General features: G+C 42.0%; 1 protein-coding gene across 2 annotated transcripts in view; it reads left to right on the top strand.

Annotated features, from left to right (window-relative positions):
- The window catches only part of fndc3a (fibronectin type III domain containing 3A), a 59,678-nt gene that overhangs the window by 32,195 nt on the left and 8,793 nt on the right, over nucleotides 1-18,690 (top strand). For both annotated transcript variants that reach the window (XM_077566327.1, XM_077566328.1), the window contains 17 exons: nucleotides 2,488-2,564; nucleotides 3,724-3,970; nucleotides 4,369-4,656; nucleotides 5,483-5,541; nucleotides 7,785-7,927; nucleotides 8,049-8,108; nucleotides 8,184-8,322; nucleotides 9,501-9,554; nucleotides 9,719-9,843; nucleotides 11,322-11,496; nucleotides 12,216-12,302; nucleotides 14,444-14,582; nucleotides 14,646-14,714; nucleotides 14,805-14,923; nucleotides 15,904-16,009; nucleotides 17,573-17,748; nucleotides 18,144-18,257. In XM_077566327.1, coding sequence (XP_077422453.1) covers nucleotides 2,488-2,564; nucleotides 3,724-3,970; nucleotides 4,369-4,656; nucleotides 5,483-5,541; nucleotides 7,785-7,927; nucleotides 8,049-8,108; nucleotides 8,184-8,322; nucleotides 9,501-9,554; nucleotides 9,719-9,843; nucleotides 11,322-11,496; nucleotides 12,216-12,302; nucleotides 14,444-14,582; nucleotides 14,646-14,714; nucleotides 14,805-14,923; nucleotides 15,904-16,009; nucleotides 17,573-17,748; nucleotides 18,144-18,257 — 2,177 coding nt within the window. The remainder of the gene's footprint in view (nucleotides 1-2,487; nucleotides 2,565-3,723; nucleotides 3,971-4,368; nucleotides 4,657-5,482; nucleotides 5,542-7,784; nucleotides 7,928-8,048; nucleotides 8,109-8,183; nucleotides 8,323-9,500; nucleotides 9,555-9,718; nucleotides 9,844-11,321; nucleotides 11,497-12,215; nucleotides 12,303-14,443; nucleotides 14,583-14,645; nucleotides 14,715-14,804; nucleotides 14,924-15,903; nucleotides 16,010-17,572; nucleotides 17,749-18,143; nucleotides 18,258-18,690) is intronic.

Here is an 18,690-nt window from a genome sequence, read left to right as displayed (position 1 = left end):
CGAGTGAGCGGGTCGGCGAACAAGGAAGTCTCGCCAGCTTGCATTGGAGAACTCCAGCAATGGACGACTATCTTGTCCACTGTCACCACAACTTGCGACTTGAGTTGCTCAACAAGTCAAGGTGACAGTGGACCAGATGGTCGTCCATTGCTGGAGCTGTCCATGCAGGTCTGCGAGACTTCCTTTTTCGCCGACCCGCTCACTCGACAAATGAAAGGCCGTTTGCAACGACGGAGTCCAACCCAAGACGCTTAGGACCGCCCCCTCATTTGAATAATATTTTGTCTTGGCAGTATAAACCAAAACTGCCAAAATTATAAATAAATAAATGACTAACGGATATAAAAAATATATAATTCAAAAATTAAATCCAAATGTATTCATTTATGTATATATGTATTTTTTGGTGGTTTTTATTTCCATATATTCATTTTGGGCATTTAATTTTTGAATTTATTATTTATTTAGTCATTTATTTATTTTGAATTTTGGTAGTTTTGGTCCTCCATGCATGCCGTCCCGGTCATGATCGACCTTTGGTAGTCTGTTGTCATAGTTGACAGTCTTAGTTGTCATTTGTGTGTGACAATTGTTGGTCATAATCGACCGTCGTCGTCATCTGCAACAGTCGTAGCGTCTGACTGTTGTCGTCAACCATCTTAATAGTCAGTCGTCGCGAGTCGTTTGACATCCATGGCAGATGACTGCGATGATTGAGTTGTCAGTCGTAATCGTCTGTCATAGTTCTTTTTGTGTGGGACACCGTTGAGTTTTATTTGGATGGCATACAGTATTTGTTTATAACAGTACTGACGTCACTTCCAGTTTTACACCAATTTAAGCGTTCATATTGGCATGTATCACAAGCAGAGATGGCCTTTTTTGAGCCTTTTTAACGCGTGCATTTCTGTTGTGATGGCTGCAATGAACTCTGGACCTGTGTCACCATGTGCCCTGCTTGTTTATCAGCTACATTAAACTAATATTAGATGAGTGCAGCAGTTAGCACCGAGTGCCTCCTTGAATGCTTCACATCCATGATTATGGTCGTTGAGGCCAATTGGGATATAGCAAATTTGAGGGCCCTGTACATTTAAGATTCAAATACCGTCCAGGAGCATTTAATTTAAACTGAAGCCACTGATCCGATCAATGCCGATTTTCATTGTTCAGCAAATTATGATTATACAGCCATTCGCAGATGTTGCATAAAAATGCAAAATATCTGCCAATCCGATCCGCCCGTTTTAAAGTCAAGTAACACAAGATCATCTTGATAACAAGTATCAAAACTATGACAAACTCTTAAAAAATGATCCCTAAATTGAAATATTACTCGTCAGAAATTATACAAACCTCTTAAGATAGTTTGACCAATGAGGGCGGAGGCGGTGCTGAGGCTTGGCAATGATCTTTCAAAGACCGGTCTCTGGACTTGTGCGGGTCAGTTACGGTTGTCCATTTGCTCTCTGCATACACGAACTCCAAAAAATGGATACAAACTTCCCCACAAGCGGGTCGCCAGGAGGTCAGTATGGAGCTGGATCTTTTGGACCTCTCACATGACACCTGGCGCTCGGGTCCCCATTGTTTATGTCTTTCTGTGCGACTTGGCATGGAGGTTCTCTTCCCCCGCGCCACATCTGACTTTCTGCTGAGCTGTCTCTAAGCTGCTGCACTCAGGCCACGGCCATACAGGAAACTTTGTCGTCTCTTCAGCACTTTAGTTAAGTGGTCGTCTTGCATTTTTGCCAGGAATTGGGTGTAGAAAAGGAAATATCTTTGGCTTTCTTTGAAAGCATACAGAAAGGGTGAAGTGCTACAGTATTTGAACTCCCTCAATCTCATTTGAATGTAGACTTTTTAATCAATGTATATAATATACACAATAGATTACACGATGAACCAATTAATGTAATCCTGCATATTCACATTAACTCTTTGACTGCCAAAAACGTTAAATAACGTTTAGTAAAATCCTATGGATGAGTGCCAAAGACGTTAAAAGACGTTTTTTTCAAAACAGAGGTGAAACTAACCATTTTCTATTGTTGATTACTGAAAAACGGAAGAAGGTAGAAACAAACTTTTTTTTCTGATGAAAGATGAGAGTCCAATCTTTCATTTGGTAGTATGTGTGTTTCCATAGTCCAAACACATAATTTTCTGTGGACCTTGAAAGATCAGTCAAAATGCTTAAATCGGCTGGCACCCACGGCATCCCTTTTCTGAAAACGCTTGGCAGTCAAAGAGTTAACTATTTAACATATTGCTCTCACCTATTCTCAGTTATATACTTTTTTCTGGAATGCCGGAAGATGGTGCCAAAAGGCTCGGTCCCTGCATTACTGTACTTTTCATACAGAAACAAAGGAAAAACAACAATCACAATAATTTTGCATTTATGAAAGCCGCATGCGACCTTAATGCCTGCACTTGTAATGCAAGCTAACGACTGTGTTTTCATGTTGCTTTTTATTTGTGTAGGTCCTGCTCAGGTTCCCATGGTGTCTCCAAACGGTTCAGTGCCTCCAATCTATGTGCCTCCTGGATACATTTCACAGGTAAGCAAGCGTCTCAACCACTCCTGCCATGTGAGTTCATCAGGTGTACTGCGAGGAAATTGTGCAGTTTCACGTAATTGTTCTGAAAATGATTTACTTCAAATAATGCATCTTAATCTCTTTATGCCAACGACATGTAATGTCGTGAAGGACCAAGCCATTAAAAAAAAATAATTTTAAAGCATGAATTAATTTTCTTCCATTTTCTCCCCAAAAAGTTGGGAATGTAGGCCTTTTGACTGAAATTTCAGTGTGAACCTAAAATGCACTGCAACATTACAGATGAACTTAACTTGACCTCTGTATAATTTTGAATGTCCAATTGTTGGATGTCTTCGTACTTTTCCCACAAACTGCTGTTCTCTATCAAGGAGCTAAAAAGCTAAGCTCACAAGATGCCCACTTCATGGCCTTTGTGGGACTCTTCCAGTCTCTCTGTGCCAATGACATTAAAATTCAACTTTGTTGGAAGAAGAGCTTTATTTAAGACTAAAAAGAAAAAATAAAGCATTGTTTTTTTTAAATCCTACAAATTAAAGCTTTGACCTAACTTTCATTGTTATGTAATTTGTATGTCGTCATACGGAACTGGTAGGAGGTCAAAACTCACGGTTAGGCTTGTAAATAATAGTTTATGGTTTGGTTTGCATTGGATATGGTAACAGATTTCATGGTGTTTAAGATAAAAGATGAGCAAAATAATGCATAGAGGGGGTTCTTGATTTACGAAGGTGCCAACATGCGACATTTTGAGGTTACAAACCAGCGACTGAACCTAACCTTGCCAGCAAGATGAATTCTCGTGCTATTCATGAGTTCACAAATTCCGCAGAATACATCTTGTACTGCTCCCGCTGATACGTTTGCAGCCGACCTTTTTTAGGTCGCACCAATCAGGCGTTGTTTAGGGCGGGAGGGAAACAAACAAACCTAACAGAGAAATGGACTCTGCAATTAATTCTGTTCTCACAAGATTACTCACTATTTCCTTGCGCTTCGTGCATTTTTATCTAGTACAGAAATAATCGATTCTACAAATATTCAATAGTGACATCCCTAGAAGGCAGACGCGCTGAATGATGTCCTAAAACCACCAACACCCCTAACAAATGCATCAGTAGTTGCAACTACATTTTAACACCGTGTCGTCTCCTTTCAGATCATTGAGGAGAACGGAGTGCGGCGGGTCCTGGTGTTGCCACAGCAACCCGAGTTCCACCCGGGCGGCCACTCGCCTCTCCACCATGCTCCACCGCCCCCCCACGCCCACCTGCCTGCCTTTATCCCGCACCCGGCCATGATGCCCCCGCCCCCTCAGATGTACACGGGCATGGTGGGCCGGGTGGGAGACATGAGCTCGCAGTACATCTCCCAGTATCACCCGGCTCACATCTACTCAGAGCAGGGTGAGATGGAGGCGCTCGTTTTGGTTTTCACATGGATGTGGGTGTGCATCTTAGGCACATATGTGACATTCATGATACAATTTACCCCAATTATGGCATGATATGATTAATTCCCATTACGATGAGATTGAATTTACACCACTTACAATACCATACAATTGACTACCATTATGATATGATGCGCATTATGATGCAATTTGGCTCCAACTACAATATGATCCAATTTACCCCGATTTCTATGTTGTATACTAATGACTCCCATTACTATACCAGTTGAGTCATTCCAATCCCCATATGATACGATTCCCTTAATGACACACTTAGATTATGATACATTTTATCTATACATGCGTATTGTTGGCATGTTTGTAAATGTTGGTTGCCTTTTTTTAAATCAGTCTCTGCAGATTCTCACACCCAACACGGACGCCCAGCATTTGTCCACAGAGACGACAGAACGAGCAAAACGTACGAGCGCCTCCAGAAGAAACTGAAGGACCGCCAGGGAGGCAGCGGCGGAGGAGGGCAAGTGAAGGACAGCCCGCCCCCGTCGCCTCAGAAGACCTGTGGCAGCCCCAAGACACCCGACGTCCACAACGGCGTGGGAGGCAAAGGGCCTGAGGCGGATCTGTCCGGATATGCTGTGGACAAGCAAGCCGGCAGAGGCAAAAATGAAGAGGCCGAAGGTCAGTGGGTAAAAGTACAGACTGTGTAATGTACTCAAATACAACAGTAAAAATGTATCTTTTACTGTTAGTTATTTGCTATAACCATTTTAATAAAAATAAAAAATAATAATGATTCAAGTGAATATTTGTACATTGTTCCTTCCCACCACTAGTGAAAGAGGGGGCGGATTGCAAGGTTTACATTTGACTACAATGTTTGCGGATGTTGGGGAGTTTGTTGTCTTTTGGCACTGAAAATAGAGCCTCATTAGCGGTGCAAGCAACACGGCGGCCAACATTTTTCCTGATTGCGTACTCATTAATCATTAAGATTACATTGCAACTTGGCCCGTTAGTACACAACCAGAAAATTGCTGTCAGTCTGTGCAAGGTCAAAGGCAAAACATAATGGAAAATTGACTTTAATTGCATGTATACAAACAGTTGGGTCTGTGGAGTGCCTGGCCATCCATCAAGTGTAAAATTACACATCAAGTAAATCCTGTGAGCTGCCAATTTCCGAAAACGTTACAGTGAGTAAGCCAGATTGTGACGTATGAGTGTGGCTCATTTGCATAATGGTGCCATTCAATTTCCAAGGCCATGATTTGGTAGCTAGGCTGGGTGAAGATCCGCCATTATCAAGCTACGGCCAGACTACAGTGGCTAAAACGCAAAATTCCTAAACTAAGCAGAGCTGCATCTTAATAGCAACCTGCAAATATGCAATTGCTTACTGCCACAGTATTTCCAAAAAATAATTGAAACTGGTAGTAAAAATGATTATTTCATGAAGCAGATTATGTTTTTTTAATTTGTACAATTTATATTTCTATCTCCCCAGAGCTGGATGCGGCTGCACAGGCCTTGCAAGCGCTGCTGAGCACCATCAGTAAACCGGTGGTTCGTATGCCCTCCCTTATTATCTCATGTTTTTCTTTGCGCCCAATTTGCTTGCATTTGCATGTTTTTATGTGACCATCAGCAGTACGTCCGCGAGAGATCGCTAATGATGCAAATGTCGTCATTAAATGTCCTATTAACACCGGTGATGAATTCCCGCTGACGCCCGGCTAATGGAGTCCGACCTGCTGACGAGCACACTCGTGGGAATTTTCTGCTCCCTGATGTCTCAAGATGAGACGGAAGGGGGTTTCCTTTTAAGATAAATGTGTGAAAATGACATGGTACTCATCTATTGACAATTTACTGTACGTAGATTGACTACATGAAAATATACTGGCTTGTTGCGTTGAATTGGTCAACTGCGTCCACTGTAATTTTTTTATACTGAGGGGGTGTCTCCCATCCGTACTAATAACATTGTGGAGCACAGTCATAGAGAAATGCTAATTGACGCTAAAGATACCATCGCGGCATTTGGTAGGTGTTGCTGTTTTGGTTAGCAACATAAGTTTAAAAGCAGCCAGCATTTAACTGTGTCTTAATGACCTAAGATAATTGACTAATACTACACATACTTTTTCTTTTCTTTTTGCCAGAAATTGCGTCTGGGGGGTCCTTCTAAAAGCAACACAAATACAAAAAGAAATGGCTGTTTAAGCCAGTGCTGAATGGGGGATTAGCACTGAAATAGAATTTCTTTGACCTCATAAAATGTGCAGTACAATCCTCCGAGCTCCTTGTAAACTGAGCAAAAGGGAGTCCATTTCAAAGCCACCAGATAATCCGTGAAGTCTCAGGCCAGATACAAAGGGCTTCAATGGGAAAAGGGGATTTCCCCCCCCCCCTCTCCTCTTTGCCGCCACACAGGTTTGGTTAAAGGACCGTGATGCGAAACAGTGGAGTGTAATGGAGTAAGGTGGGCCCCCTAGGGGGGTAAAGAGCTCGACCTGATACGCTTCCTCCGCGTGTCAATGGGCCCTGTAGGTGGACCGTTGGCTATTTTTAAGCCTTCCTCAAAAGAGACTGAATGTAATCTTGTGAGTGTTACATTGCTTCTCTGTTCAAATTCTAGTTGGAAAGGTGGCCTCGGGACATTATTACCATGTATAGACTGTGTTACTTAACGGGCACTGCATTATGTACACTTGCATAGTCTAATCCAGTGTATCCCCACCTTTGTTGAGCAAAGGCACATTTTACATTAGAAAATTCTTGCTGCACAGTGCACACCTGCAAACGATGTCACAAAAAAAGTATTTCCACAAAAATATTGATCTTGTCTCAGTTTATTCACATATTGACTTATTCAGCTTGAAATCCAGGCGTATTTATTTCAACACAAATCTTTTATTGTGGTGCATGAATGGCAACAGGTGGATATGCAGGTATTTTTTGATATCCATTTGATGACATAGTGAACAAAGCTATATTATTTCTACTTAACTCATTCACTGCCAGCCATTTTCACTGAAGCAACCCCCTTCGCTCCTGGCTGTTTTACGGGATTTTGACTGATTTGCAAGGCCCACGGAATATTGTGGTCTAGAGCTATAAAAACATGGAACCTACCAAAAGAAAGATTAGTCTCTTTTTTCATCAGGAAAAAAAGTATATATATTATCTGCTTCCGTTTTGCAGCAATTGGCATTAGAATATAGTTAAGTTTCATCATTATTCACAAACCTGTTGAAAACACTGTCAAAAAGAGCTTTTTGCAACATGGGCCTGGCTGATCTCTTATACTCTACTGACACCTGCTGGCCGTTTTTTGTAATAACTACCATTGCTTTAAGCGCGCTCTTCTGATCAGAAGCTGCATAAAAGCCTTCTGCGTGTTCTCGCATTAAAAAACTTTCTTCTTTTTTTTTTATCCATATGAATGCTTTTTTGGGAGTTAAGTATTAAAAACGTATTTATATGTTTTTGGGTTTGGATGAGTTAAGTCATTTTTAGACCATTTAAGTGAAAGCACACGTGCTATGTTGCAGTTGATAGGAATCACTGATCTGATTCAAGACTTGTGTTTAAAAAAAAATAATAATAATAATAAATCTTATGTAATACAGTGCGATCTTCGGTAAACAAGATTTTTTTACTGTATTGCGTTATTGTGTCAGGTGGCACCTCCGTGTATGAACCTCATGGAGCTGTAACTGCTTGTAATGGACGCTGTTTACACACCTGCCTGGTAGATAGCACATTATCACTGATAGCGCCTCTTGTTCGTGTACATGTGGCAGGTGTCAGAGATCCAGGCCCGGGCCGTTGAGGCGAGCTGGAGCGCACCCAAAACTGAGGACGACAGCCCGTCCACAGGAACCCTCAGCTATGAGGTGTCTGTCTCATTTAGCGGCAAGGATGGGAAGTACAAGAGCATGTACTGGTGAGTGGCCCACATTGAACAATGAAGAAGAAGAAGCATGTTAGCACTGTAGCGTCCCCGTCTGAATGATGGTCCTTTACAACTACAGTTATTAGACTGATTTATTTTCTTGCCATTGCAGTGGCGAGGAACTAAGTGCAACTTTAGAGAACCTTCGACCAGCAACAGACTATCACGTCAGGTCGGACATAACACAGTCTTAAAGATGGCAGAACATTGTGGCTAACTTGTTTTTGGGTCTCTTTCCCCCTTTCAGGGTCCAGGCCATGTGTAACTGTTTACAGGGAAGCCCCTCAGAGGCAGTGAGCTTCACCACGCTAAGCTGCGAGCCGGATCCTCCGAACGCTCCCAAGAAGGCCAGCGGGACCAAAAACACGCTTGTGCTCCAGTGGAAGGTACCATGTTCATCAATTCTGAGGGTGCAGGGTAGAAGCAACAAGACATTATGTGCTATGTCGACTTGTAATTTCAAAGCCTAATTTAATACATTCACTCCCAGCCATTTTCACTGAAGCAACCCGCTTTGCACCCGGCTGTTTTTCTGGCTTTTGGCTGATTTTGCAAGGCCCACAGAATTTTGGGTTCTATTGCTATAAAAGCATGGAACCTACCAAAAGAAAGATTAGTCTCTTCTTTCACCAGGGAAAAAAGTATATTTCTATCTGTTTCCGTTTTGCAGCAATTAGGATTAGAATATAGCAAAGTCTCATCATTATTCAAAGATCTGTTTAGAACTGTGGGGAAATCAGCTTGTTTGCGACACGGCCCTGGTTGATCTCATCTTCTCTGCTGCCACCTGCTGGCCGTTTTTGTAATAACTACAATTGCTTCAACCGGTCTCTGCAGTTGAGGCTGCATCAAAGCCTTCTGTATGGTCTAGCATAAAAAATAGAAAAAATAAAACCTATAAATAAGTCTTTTGGACACTTAAAACATTTAAAATAGAATGTATTTATGCGTTTTAGGAGCAAATGAGTTAACTATGAAAGTCACTTATAACCAGTCTGCTGTCACCTGAAGATCACAGATGGATATAAGTGGTCACGGATGGCCCAAAATAGGTCTTTAGTCTATAATAATATTGTTCAGTATTGTCGTAGGGCACAGAAATAGATAATAGCGACCAACCAAAATCAAAAGTCCTTTGTTTACAAAAATACAATAGTAGTGTGCTGCAGAAGGAAGTGAACAGTATGAAGAAGAAACAGCCCTCTCTCCTGGTTGTTGTTCAGCGTTGTTCCGGTTTAATTAACATTTTCATTTAGCCAGCGGGAAAAGGCTGCGCTTGTAAAGATGGCCTCCCAGGTGTGTTGTGAGTCTGTGAGTCAGTGTGTGAGAAAGTGTAAATAAAGAGCAAGTGTGTGTACATGCCATTGTGTGTGTGTTTATGGGTTTTGCAAAAACAAGCATGCGTTCTCAGCAAACCTTCGACAGATTAATTGGAGCAGCTAAAAAAAAAACGTGTACACAGCTGGATGCGTCTTGTCTGCTATGTTGTACTTCAACAAGGCTGCGACAGCCACAAGGCAACAAATGCATTGTCGTAACCTCATGTACGTTTTGTTCTCTTCAGGCTCCATGTGACAATGGTTCCAAGGTCCATAACTACATTCTTCAATGGGATGAGGTAAAAATGTTTTAGAATGACGCTTTAAATGCAATAGGCGCACGCATGCAATGTCTTAGTCAGTTTTTGGTACGGTCCGTTTTCTGTACCTTTTGTCCACATTGCGGTTGAGCTGGACCCTGCTTACTTCTACTTCTGGTCGTGATTAACAATTTGCTGTGCAGGGCAAGGGCACTGGCGTGTTTGAGCAGTGCTACTATGGACCTCAGAAGCAGTACAGAGTGACCAAGCTTTCGCCAGCCTCCAGATACTCCTTCCGCCTCGCAGCCAAAAATGACTTGGGCGTCAGGTAGGTAACTTCCTAACATGGCTTCCATCTTTTCTGTGTTGATTTCCTTGTGGACAGAGTTGCAAAAAAGTACTCACACTCTTTATTAATGGTAAATAGATGTAGAGATGTTTAACTCATTCACTCACAACCATTTTCACTGAAGCAACCCTTTGCTCCTGACTGTTTTACTGGATTTTGACTGATTTTGCAAGGCCCACAGAATATTGTGTTCTATTGCTATAAAAACATGGAACCTACCAAAAGAAAGATTAGAGTCTTCTTCCATCGGGGAAAAAAAGTATGCATAAGAATATAGCTAAGTTTAATCATTATTCACAAATCTGTTTAAAACAGTGGGGAAAAAAGCTTTTTGCAACATGGCCCTGGTTAAACTCTTATACTCTGCTGCCACCTGCTGACCGTTTTTGTAATCACTACCATTGCTTTAAGCGACCTCATCAGGTCAGAGGCTGCATCAAAGCATAAACATAAAAACAAACAAACATAAATACGTTTTTTATTTTATTTATTTTTTTTTTTTTATAGAACATATTTATACGTTTTTGGGAGCAAATGAGTTAAAAAATGTTTGGGGGTGGAACTCTGATAAGTAAAGTACAGAATAGGAAATGTTACAAAAAAGGTTAATTTCACATTTATTAACCATTATAATGACTAACAGATCCCTGTAGATGGCGGCGTTGCAGAACTTTGGATTTGAGGTCAACACAGTTTTTGTGTTGAAGTTAAAGAATTGGGGTGTGAATCTCTGCTCGTCACATCGATTTTGAGGGTAATGAATGCCAACACCGAAGTCAGACAAGTTGAGACACCTCACACTCTAACAGAGTATGAATATGTATGGCATAAACAGAGTATGTGTCACGGTAGGTTGTGTCGCGACCACAAGAAAAGATGACACACTTCACGCCACAACAACATGGAATTTTATTTTTTATTTTTAAAGATTGAAAAAATATATATATTTTGTGATTAAAACTCTATCAAACACGTTTTTGTAGTGTTGTCACAAAAGCAAACAATATTTGCATCCAAGCCACTGATCTGTTTGACATTTTTCTACATTAAATTTCTCTTTCTTTTTGGTCAAATTGCTGTTTTTGATTAAAGTAACTCGTGTTGCTGATTACTACATAAGGGCAAAATAATAATAATAAAAGTAAATTAAAAAAAAATTGAAATATATTTTTCTACTAGTCTACTTTTTTGGTGGTTCGGTTCGGTGCTCGTATTGTCCGAGAACAAAATGTTCTGTGGGTCTTGAAAGATCAGTCAAAATGTCCTGAATCAGCTAGCAATATAGAGAACTCTGCTTTGAAAACAGACGACTTGGCTGACCGAATGAATTCAGTAGAGCAACAAAGTATTTGTACTTAGTTTACTTCACACCACTGCTGAGGCCATTTTTGTTTCAAGTCGTCTTGATCACTGTCCCATCTTGTTCCCCTTGTTCTTTGTTTTTTGTTTTTTTTCAGCGAGTTCAGCGAATCTGTGGAGCTGTTCACCTCATGCAGTGTGCCATCACCGCCCTTCCCTCCGAATCTGGAGATGGCCGGCGTCACCTGGCTGTGTCTCAAGTGGCAGCGGCCCAGCAGCTCGCCCAAAGAGGACGACGTCTGTTACATCCTTGAGATGGAGGAGGAAGGCTCGGTATGACACGTTTTTAGACAATTCAGCCAAACAGGGTTTGACCCCTCCCCCCTGTGAATAGTTCAAACCAGTGCAACCTTAAATTTATTCTTTGAACGAAATTTAGCACTAGCCAAAATCCGCAAGTAATTGATACTCACACAAAAAAATTGTAATTGCCTGTAGAGGCCAAAAGATGGCAGCAAAGCAGTCTTTTCTCAATTTAATTGCTAAATGAAGGTACCACTGAAATTGGCACCAAGGAAGTAATTTGAAGTGATAAATGTTGACTGTTATATTTTTATGTTACGGATCTGTTTCTGTTCTTTTGAGTGACTTAAAAAGCTCATTATTGTCTGGTGATAATATACATGATGAGTTCGAAATTGATTTTGGGATCATAGTTTTGTATATTGACAGTCCCAATTATTAATATTGGCAGTTTGGTGGAGCTAATTTAAAATAAAATAAAATCCTATTCACGCTGTCCACCTTTCAAGCAATACATTTACCACAGCCGCTCAAGGGAAGGTAAAATTGTTTTGTCATAAATTCACATGACATTTACAGCTTGGAGCAGCTTCCTGGAAACACAGACAGGCAGCTCCTTCCCGCCTGTAGAACTAACCCCCCCCCCACCCCACCAACCCCCTACCCGTCATTTGTCTAACCGTTGTTGTCTTGAAAGACTTGGCTGGCGGCCGTGTCTTCTCTGACAGCTGTCTTGTCCCGCTCCCCAGGGTTATGGTTTCCAGCCGAGTTACGATGGTGACGAACTTAACTGCATGGTCAGGAACCTCCACAGAAGCACCAAGTACAAGTTCCGGGTAAGGGACATCTGTGATCGTCATAGTGTGATGTTGAAAGGCAACTCTGGTCATCCCTTCTTGGAAGCATGTACGAGTGGAGAGAGTGAGGGAGATATGTGAGTGGAAGACGGCATGTGAAGTTAATGACAATGAGAGTGAGTGTGAGGGTAAATAACAATGTGTGATAGATGGTTAGAGAGAGTGTGTGAGAAAATGAGTGTGTGTGTGAGATGATAGATGGGTAAGATGGAGTAAGCGAAAGGTGTGTGTGTGTGTGTGTGAATGAGAGAGGGAGTGTGTTAGGGTGAGAGGGAGTGTGAGAGAGGGAGCATGAAATGATAAATAGTTAAGATTGAGTGAGAGAATGAGTATGTGTGTGAGAGAGAGTGCATGAACGAGTGTGAGCAAGTGTGAACGTGAGAGTATATGTAAGAGTGCATATACAAGAGTGTGAGACGGAGGTATTGTGTCAGTGTCTATAGAAGACAGAGTGCCTGCGAGTGTGAGAGAGAGACTGTATTTTTTTGCAAATGTATGAGAGTTAGTGTGAGTGTGACAACAGGTGTGTGTGTGTGTTGCTTCTGTAATCCTCGGGCATGGAAGCTGCTGAGGCCCACAGCATCTTTGTGAGTCATCCCGGTTTTGCCAGCATTTGCGGCAGCGGGCCACTAAACCTCAATAAACGGGAGCATCCTGCTGCCCATCACCAGCTTGTCAACAACACCATTTTTATTACCGTCCCGGGAAGTCGTGCGCATTGTTGTGCTCCTCATTAGCACGACTTATGTTCAATGCGTCCCACTTACTTGGGCCAGCTTGTTTCAATTACAAGTGTACTACATGTTGTTAGACTGCGGCATCCTTTCCGGCGCTATCCTGACAGCACGTTGCGGTTATTACAAACGCCATAATTGTTCACGTTAAGAAAACCGACACCGTGGAGACTCCTTCCCGCTTTCATGTGCAATTATCCAGCTGCCGGATGCTGAGCGGGATGAGCCGGACTCAGCGGGCTCTCACCCGGATTAGCGCACGTGTGCCGCTGAATTGCACAAATGCTGCTTTTTAGTGTTGCCAAACAGTTGGCCTCTCTCGGCGCTGTCAGATCTCTGTGACAATGGCACTGCAACTTTGGACTCTTGGATGGAATGGTTGGAAGGAAAAGCAAATAGGATCGCCACATCTGCGTTACTGAAGACAAAAGAAGGAGCAGGACAGTCCTCTCCCATGAAAAACTAATGAGCAGCACACACATGCAAACGCATGTCTGACTCTCACGGTTACATTTGCTGATACTCTCTCACAACGCACACACCCAAACTGACACTATCATAGGCACTCTCACACATTCTTGCACACACTCTTACTCTCTCATTGCACTCTGACCCTCTCTCTATCACACACTGACTCTGAAATGCTCTCTCACTTATTCTCACACAAACTCTGACCCTCTCTCAAAAAACATGCTGACTCTCACACGCACACATACTTACCTGCACACAGTCTCACACACACACTCCCTCACACAGTCTAATGCAAACACTGTCTGTCTGTCTCTCTCTCTTTCTCTCTTTTTCTCTCTCTCTCTCTTTCTCTCTCTCTCTCTCTCTCACTTTAATTCTCATACACACTTTGACCCTACCATTCACATGCTGAGCCTGTCGCCCCACGACACACACTCACACAGTGACTCCTCACACACGCATTCTGACCCACGTTCTAAAACATACACAAACACACTCTCACACTCAAGCACATATACACTCTAGCCCTCTCTGAAATACACACCCTGAATGTCACACATAATCCCCTCATGCTCTCTCATAAACTGACTCTTTCACAACACTGTCTTCACAGACTCCCAATTCTCACACAAACACACCGTCTAATCCTCTTGCACGTACATGTTCTCTCACACACTGACTCGCTCACACTAACGCTCTCTCATATTTTGCCACAGGTAATCCCTCACATGCTCTCTCATGCACTGACTCTCTCACACCTGTCTAACCCTCTTGCAAACGCACATGCTCTCTCACACTCTGACTCTCATCTTTGCGTTCCCAAATGCGAGGGAACATAATTTTTTTTCAAATAATAATAATAATGCACTAGATTACTGTCTTTTGTCTTGATTCTTGACTTCCCGGCCTGTCCAGGTGGCGGCGTACAACTCTGAGGGCAAGAGTAACCCCAGCCCGGTGGTAGAGTTCATCACCAACCCGGACAGACCCAGCTATCCCTCCAGGCCCGTCATCAAGGGCAAAGTTCTGCCCACCAGCTTCAAGTTAGCCTGGGGTACGCGTCACACGGCAAAATGTGGGCCCAGTCGGGCGACATTCATTTTTCTTTTTGTTTTAGAGCCTCCAAAAGAAAATGGCGGTGCGGATGTCACTAAGTATGTTGTGGAGATGTCGGAGGGTTTAAGTGGTGAGTAAAAAGCCTGGAGGTTTTTTTTTTTTTTTTATTCTGTTCATCGCTCCATGAAGTTTTATGTATTTTCTTATCATGGATGCTCAGGTTTATCGTGGGAGCTGGTGTATTCGGGTCCGGCCATGGAGCATGTGTTTGATGGCCTCAAGCCCGGCTGCTCCTACCAGACGAGAGTGTACTGCATGAGCGAGGGGGGGCAGAGCCCGGTGAGTCATTCATAAACGCACACATTTTCACTCTGCTGGGTTTGTGTGGCTGCTTATTCGAACGGAGGCACAATGAAGATTTGGTGTCGAAATCAGGGGGACCTATTATTAGATTTTGATGTTTGTAACTTCCATTTTAAAGGGGATTTAAGGCTGTGTTCTTTTAATCCGTGCTGAGCTGTCTGGCAGATTTTTGTCAATACGGTAGTGAGTGTATGCATGTTAGATATTCAGGGTGGTTTGAATTTCCTCATTGAAATGAATGGAGATGCCATTAATCCAGTCCTGATTCCCCCCCAGATTTGGTTGTCATTTATTTGTTAATGATGTATAAGTAAACAATAAAAAAACAAGTTTTGTAACTTATGTAAAAAAAAAAAAAAAATATTTAAAAATCCAATAAATAGCTGAAAAAAGTTTCCTTAAAAAAACAAACGCCTAATAGGGTGTATTTGTAAATAACAGGCAACAAATTTGAAGAGATTCACTCTAAAATAGCCCAAAAAGCTTAATTTGACAAATTAAAACACTTTAATTTGCTACAAAAAGGCAAGAAAGTATTATCAGCATTAGCATTCATCTTGATCTCTTTCAAAGAAAAGAAAATAATGAGAATGTATATGAATCCAGCCTGTTTTTGTTGATTACTGCGACAACTCCTCCTCGTCAAGACAAAGTCTGCTAATTGATGAACCCTCCCAGGATGTTTTTCCCTAATTAGTCTCCTCCGCAGATGCTCCTCGTTAATTTGTGCCTCGGCCGTTAGCGCGTGCGTTTATTCATGAGTGGCCTTGCAAGGAAGCATGACTCACGGTGGCAAGCGGGTGACGTCACGCTTGCATGTTTGCCATTTTGTCTGGGGGGGGGGGAAAAATAATAATGTATGTGTCCTGAACCCATTAGTGATTTGCGATGTGTGTGCTTAAAAAGGTTGTTTGGCATTTTGAAGTTATTCTAATCAAATTGTTTTCCTACGCAAGCTGTCGGAGACCCTGCAGGTCCAGACTCCAGCAGTGCCCCCCGGGCCCTGTCAACCCCCTCGACTGGTAGGCAAACCCAAAGCCCGCGAAGTGCAACTACGCTGGGGTGAGTCATTTGCTTTTTGGTGCGTGGGATATATTCTGCACTTTCTTTATCAATTGCATTAAGCTCTGGTAACTCTTTGGGGGCAGCACGGTGGTCTTTTTGCCCCACAGTCCTGTGAATGAGTTACGTTTTCTTTGATTTAAAGTAGGCGGGTGCGGCTTATATGTTCAACAAACTCGAGTATTCCCTAAATTTAGCTAGCGGGGCTTATAGTCAGGTGCGCCTCGCCTTATAGTCCAGAAATTACTGTAATCGCATGACTTCAATAGGTTAACTCTGTTCTAAATAAAATGTACAGTACAGTTTTCATACTCATAAAAGTGTGGGGGCGGGGGGGGGGGGTCTTAAACTAATATAAACATGGCTGCATCTTTTAATCAATGATACAGTAATTTCATAATTCTTTAAATTTAGTTAAAATTAAAGGGGTACTGTTGTAAAAAAAAAAAAAAGGAGTGATATCTATTTGTGTTGAGGTCATTTTTCTGCCACTAGATGGCATTGGTGAAAGCTCAGTGCATTTTTCTTTCATATTTCTAATCTTTAACATGAAGTAACTTGTGAAATTCTGCACATTTTTAAATTGTAAAATACAATTTGACCCCAGTCTCCAAAAATATATGCATTATTATTAAATGTATTACTCCTAAATTTTGACGTGGACGTGCCTGATGCGTTGCGACTGGAATTCCTCCAGTACAGGCTTTCCAAGTAAGGGGCGGTCATTAATCACACGTTAAGAAAATGAGTGGCATTAAAGGAACTTTCATTTACCTCAAAATTAATGCACTAATTTTGACACTTCTAATTTAAAGCAATTATTGTTCTAATCTCACGCATTTAAAAATGCATCTATCATGATTTGACTTGATTTCTTCCCTTATCACAAATTTGACTATTCAATCCCCTTACTGCACATGTGCATACTTGATTCAGAAAGTGTGCTGCAAAAACAAACCCGTCGGTCGCTGCGGTTGTGAATACGAAGCGGACTTTTACCCAGTGAAGCAGAGAAAAGGAAAAAGCGAGTTTTTTCCGTTTTAATCGAAACGACTAAAGGTTTTTCATGGTGACAAATGTGCGTTAGTGACAACAGCAAGAGCCAGACGCTATTATAGCACTGCGGTCAGGGCGAGCCGTGGAGGATTAAAAGAGATGAAGTGGAGAGTGACGCTTTTCATCACGAAGATGTAATAGTATTAAAGCGGTCGAAATGGTAAACTTTATTAAATGTTGATTAATGTTCTTATCAATTACAGACCGTGAAAGCGTGGAGCAGATTCACTTGTTAGATAATAACCCTCAGAAGGATTTGAAGGACTTTTTCTAGTTCAGGAAATTGGGACTTTTTCTCAAATTCACACTTTTTAGTTGATTATAAACGATACTCCAAATTTTTGTGGCTCGCTGGCAAGGTGGAGGTTTGAAAACCACTTACGTATAGCCGTGTCTTTACAGTTAATAAGTGATCTATGATGGCCAGAAATTGAGCCTGGATTAGATTATTTCCAATGGAAAAAGAATTGTTGAACTCCATTTAATCTCCCAGTACGCTTTTCCCAGGTGCGCCTCAGGTGGACGGCGGCAGCCCGGTGTCCAGCTACATTGTGGAGCTGAGCGGGCCACAGTCGGAGGAGAGCAGGGAGGTTTACCAAGGTCCCGAGATGGACTGCTCCGTGGGGGGCTTGTTGCCCGGCAGGACCTACGGCTTCCGGCTCAAGGCGGGAAACAAGGCAGGGGTAAGAAAGAAAACCCGACACTGGTGTTCCCTGCTATATAATCGTGCCCCGATCGATCGACCGCCTCTCATGATAGGCCAATTTCCGTATATAATCGGCATATGTCGACCAGTGCCGATCACAAAAAATGCTCACCTGCCACAGCACTACAGTGTTTTCTACACTATTTAATGCTTGTGCTTTTTTGTAAATATGTTTACAATGTGTTTAAAAAGTGTTTTCATTACTCTAAATATTTTAACATGGCGTGGGAGGGGGAAAGCCGTTTTATTTAGTCTGTCGCAGATGCGTCTGGAATGTACATTTTCCTCCATAATGAATGTAATTGTACAGTCATTCATTTCTCAAATAAATCTGATTTAAAAGGATTTTTCTAATTCATTGTCTTTGTTCAGTTCGGGCCACTCTCCGAGCGCTATGATGTCACCACTGGCCCCGGGGCCCCTGAGCAGTGCAAGGCTCCTTCCATCACGTGCAAGTCACCCAGCTGTGTTGTAGTCAGCTGGGAGGTAAGGCCACACAAATATGTTGAAATTCAAACATCTTCCCCAACATTTAACAGCCCTTGCCCGCCGTCCTCCACTATTTAAAGTTGGAATAAATATGCAGGAAATACTTCACCACTTTGCTATGATTATGCATCAGACGATTTCACAGCTCCTCAAGGCGGGGCCATCAAATTAATAAAGTGGAATTTGTGATCCATGTTAGTGTCTAGTGTTAATTTTATCCACCATTTTTAAATTTAGTCTCAGTTTTAGGCCAGTTTCAATCACGCTTGTTAGTTTTTATCATAGTTAGTCCAACCTTATTCCGTTTTTAGTCCATTTTTAGTCGACTATAAATCTAGCATTTTAGTCCCAAGAAAACATCATTTTTATTTGTCTGGTTTTAGTCAACAAAAACTTAACATTTTAGTCTAGTTTTAGTCAGGACAATCAT

This window comes from Vanacampus margaritifer, chromosome 5 (genome assembly GCF_051991255.1).
Source record: "Vanacampus margaritifer isolate UIUO_Vmar chromosome 5, RoL_Vmar_1.0, whole genome shotgun sequence".
NCBI classification, from domain to species: domain Eukaryota; kingdom Metazoa; phylum Chordata; class Actinopteri; order Syngnathiformes; family Syngnathidae; genus Vanacampus; species Vanacampus margaritifer.
The sequence above is the reverse complement of the archived record's forward strand: the minus strand, read 5'-3'. Positions and strand labels throughout refer to the sequence as shown.